At 40.0% G+C, this 4,653-nt stretch overlaps 1 protein-coding gene across 2 annotated transcripts in view; it reads right to left on the bottom strand.

The window, feature by feature from the left end:
• The window catches only part of LOC121935496 (keratin, type I cytoskeletal 19-like), a 10,955-nt gene extending 9,025 nt beyond the window's left edge, over positions 1-1,930 (bottom strand). For both annotated transcript variants that reach the window (XM_042477084.1, XM_042477083.1), the window contains exon 1: positions 1,083-1,930. In XM_042477084.1, the coding sequence (XP_042333018.1) occupies positions 1,083-1,907 (825 nt within the window). In that variant the 5' untranslated portion in view covers positions 1,908-1,930. The remainder of the gene's footprint in view (positions 1-1,082) is intronic.
• Between the last annotated feature and the right edge of the window lie 2,723 nt (positions 1,931-4,653).

The raw sequence follows: 4,653 nt of genomic DNA on the forward strand, positions 1-4,653 counted from the left end.
CTCCAGATATTATTGGACTGAAACTCTCACAAGCACTAGCCAGCATAGTCAGTAGTGAAAAACATGGGAGTTGCAATTTGGTACAGGTTGAGTATCCTTTATCTAGAAATCTGAAATTCAAAATACAGTCTTCTCTTCTGATTCTGAGGGGATCCGTTCCAGACCCCCACCCCCAGTGAATCAGAAATATCATGGATATTCAAGACTCATTGGTTATAATGGTGGTGCACTCCTGCAGGCACACGCACCATTTTGTCCCTCCTCGCCAAAACCGTGGACTCCAAGTCTGCAAATGGGAAGTGACAAGTGTACTCCAAAATCCAAAATTGTCCATGTTGGTGGCTGAGATAGTAACATGTTTGCTTTCTGATGTTTCAGTGTACACAAATGTTATAAAACTGCCTTCAGGCCACGTGTATAAAATTACCTTCAGGCCACGTATATAAGGATTATATGAAAAATAATGCATTTTGTGTTTAGACTTGGGTCCCTTTTTCCCCCCAAAATCTGGGGAAAGAATTCAAAATCCAAAAAACCTCTGGTCCCAACCATTTAGGATAAAGGACATCCAACCTGTAGTATCTGGAAAGTAACATGATTCCCATCCAACTCTACTTTTTATTATTTCTTTCAAAAATATAAAGATCAAGCTATATAAAAATAGGAATGACCACTGAGCATAATTTTGGGAATCTAATAACACATCTAAGATTATTTCAAAGGTTCATCTTTTCCACATTCACCATCATGACTGTGAATTTTCCTCTGCATATTTGCAATGTGAGATCTGCAAAATCCTGATATTCTGAGTTCAAGTCAAATAGAAGTGTCTGTTTTTTGTACTGTACTGGACATAAACCATTCAGACATTGGCATCCATGTCAGTGGAGCAATAAATTCACTCCGGTTTGACTCTGAACTTTGAAGAAACTATCCCCCAAATAGTTTCAGCACCTTCAATAATTCCTTCCTAATCTGAATTCAAACCCCAAAGTCAATTCACCAGTCATGGACACCAGAGCCACCTACTTCCATTGCATAAATGTTATAAAAAAACACAGAGATAAGCATTAGCATCTTACCTGGTTTTTAAGATCTTCAATTTGTTGGTGGTAATGAGAGTAATCCTTTGGTTCCGTGAGTGGGCCTTGCTTGGCATAAAATTCCCTGATTCTGCACTCAAGGTCAGCATTTTCCTCCTCCAGGCATCGGACCTTGTCCAGGTAGGAGGCCAGACGGTCATTGAGATTCTGCATAGTCATTTTCCCATCAAAATTGGAGAACACACCTCCACAAACAGCAGGGTCATTGCCCATTCCACTAACCATAACAGGACCAGTCACCATACCTCCCATGCCACCAACCATACCGCCATGGCCACCTGACATCACACCACCCATGCCACCTACCATACCAGCTGGGACAGCCCCAACGACACCACAAGGGCCACCTACCATACCAGCATGAGCACCACCAACTGCACTGCCCATGCCACCTACTACATTAGCAGGAACGCCCCCATGGGCACCACTTACCATGCCACCAGGGATACCCCCAACCACTGTGGCATGACCAGCACCAGCACCACCTACCACACTTCTAGCAGCAGGGCTCCCAATGTGAGAGCCAGCACCAAAGCCATTTCCCGCCATATGCCCACCACCAACAAATGCCCCACTACAGCTGCCACTTGAAAAATGGTTTCTTCCTCCCCCAAAGGCACAGGTGGGAGCTGCTCCTGCATGACTCCGGCCAGAGAAGTTGGCTCTTTGCCCATTGCCAATCCCACCAACAGTATACACTCCAGAGGAAACTGAGGCAGCCCCTGCCCTTCCTCCCCCTAGAATGCAGCTCCCACTGCTGCTCCTCCCAGGTGTTAGGACCATGTGCCTTGGACCGCAGCTCATAGTGACAGTGATGGAGGCTCTCTAAGGCTAAGCAGAAAGCAAGAGGCACCACTGGATATGAAGTTAAGATTGCTGGACTCCACTCCCCACCAATCTCAATTTATACTTTCTGGTGAGGGTGTCACCCGTACCGGTTGAGCTCCTTTCTTTGGGGTTTTTCTCCTCCTCTTCTATGTTCATAGCATTGGATGCTGTAATTATTTATGCCAAGGATAATTTCCCAAAGGCAAGCTGCCTGCAGATATCATGGGATTCAGGGAAGATGCTGTACATGTCAGCAGCTCCTTGGGGGAAAAACACAAAGAGAATTGTGTGGTTTGTGTGTGTGGTAGTATACTTGGCAACAAACACTGGCACTGTAAAGAATAATAGTCTCCTTTTTGCCTAGAGAAGGACGCAAACATTCCTGAACTAACCTATTTTTGTCTGACAGCTAAAATGAAATCTCATGGAAAATCTAACGCAGAGAAAGCTCAGCTCCAGCAGAGTCACAGTTCAGCAAAAAAAGTAGTAATTTATTAGTTTGTTTTTTAAATTCCAAAAATACAGGGTGAATCTCCCTTATCCAGAATTCAAAAATATTTAATATTCTTAAAAAACAAAAACCTTTTAAATAAGTGGCTGGGAAAGGGACACTTTTGGTTTCTGATGGTTCAATGTACACAAAGCTTGTTTCATTCAGAAAATTATTTAAAATGTTGTATAAAATTATCTTCAGGCTACGTGTATCAGATGTATATGACTCTTAAGAGAATTGTGTGTTTAGACTTGAGTCCCATCTCCAAGATATCTTATTATATATGTATGTGTAAATATAGGTATTCCAAAATTTAAAAAATCCAAAATCCAATGCACTTCTGGGCCTGAGCATTTTGGATAAAGAAAACTCAAGTTGTATTGTGTACCATTTTTTCTCCATTTATTAGATTCTTAGAGGCCAATTAATTCTTAAATCCAATTCTTAGAGGCCAAGTCCAAAACATCTGGATGACCACAGGTTGAGAACCACTGATTCATACTGTGGCATCTCTCCATTGCTTTGATTTTAGCATTGTCCAGTGTCAAAACTCATGAACTCTCAACTGTCTAATATAAAATCAACAGCCAAGAATTGCTGAATATCAGTAAGTGGTCTAAATCCTATTATCCTGATTAGAGTACATCTATTGAATCAATTGGATATGTGTTGACTCATCATTCACCAGCTGATTGAATTGGGACCAACCAACAAGATATCAGCCTTTAAATGTCAGTTATTGAAATAAAATGTTATATCAAATACAAAATCAAATATCTGATTAATATTTCACAAATATTTATACACTCAGAAAATAGACATTGAAATACTGAATATTGGGGAAATAAGAAAGACAATGTGTGAGGACAAATTTATTTCTGCTTTAATTCAGAGAAGGAGAAAATTCATTTGTTGTTATGTACCTTCAAGTCATTTATGACATATGGTGACGCTAAGGAGAATCTAACATGGAGCTCTGAGGCTGAGAGTGTGTGACTTGCTCAAGGTCACCCAGTGGATTTCTATGGCCAAGCTGGGATTTGGACCCTGGTCTCCAAAATCATAGTCCAATGCTCATCAAACAACTATACCACACTGGCTCTTCAGAGCCAGTGTGGTATAGTTGTTTGATGAGCATTGAACTACGATTTTGGAGATAGCACTTATGTACTTCCATGGAGTAATATGCATTGTTGACAGTGGAAAGCAGGTTGGCTAAGAAACAAGCTGGGAAACCAGACAGAGTATTATTAATTGCATTTATATGTCACACCGATTAATATTGATTGAATGTACTGATTTTCACAGCAGAGGAATATGAAATCAGATAAATGATCTCAGGTACGAAATGTCATTAACTGCTATTGCTCCTCTCAGATATAAGCCGGTATTAAAAGGGCAAATTTGCTTCATCAGTTTATGTCAGTTGCTAAGGCACTTGGCATTTTAGCGGTCAAACATTTTTCAGTATCTGCTGTTGAATATGAAATGCTGGAATTGAATAATAAAATCAACTACTAAATAATTCAAAATTATCTTCAGGTAGCAAAATAAGCATTAGGTGAACGTTAGAATAAACTGGCAATATTCAAATGAAAATATTTTACATCAGAACATACACAAATGACTGAAAATTACCTTCAGGTAGCAAAACAAGTATTATGTGAATGTTAGAATAAACTGGCAATATTCAAATGAAAATATTTCACATCAGAACATACACTGAAAATTTGGGAGCTCAGAAGCATTGTAGATCTTCTCTACCCCACATCTCATCTATCCGACACATTGTTATAGGAGTACCTGATGTCTGTCAAAAGACAGATATTTTCTCTCACTTTCTACCTCTTACACATACAACAAACACAAACACACACTGAATTTTGAAGGGAAACTGTATTTCCTATTTTATATCCAGGCTTAGCTTTAATCATGGTGATTCCCCCCCCCCCCCCCCACATTGCAGGTTCTATTCTCTTAATGACTACCTTTTGGGTGCGGCCCATCCACAATGTGTTATTCTCAGATGTGTTTCTTACTTATTTACTTGCTCTGCTTGGAACAAGCTACTTAGTGTTGATGCTAATCTTGTTCTTCCTTCAGGCATAATTGCCCAAAGGTAGTTGTTAGTTATATATTTTATCAGTCCTCTTTTGTGGTTCTGACAAATGTTTGGTCATAATGAAAATGCAATCTCTGCCACACAGTTGAATATGCCCAGCACTGAGG

This window comes from Sceloporus undulatus, chromosome 6, assembly GCF_019175285.1.
Source record: "Sceloporus undulatus isolate JIND9_A2432 ecotype Alabama chromosome 6, SceUnd_v1.1, whole genome shotgun sequence".
In the NCBI taxonomy this organism is placed as follows: domain Eukaryota; kingdom Metazoa; phylum Chordata; class Lepidosauria; order Squamata; family Phrynosomatidae; genus Sceloporus; species Sceloporus undulatus.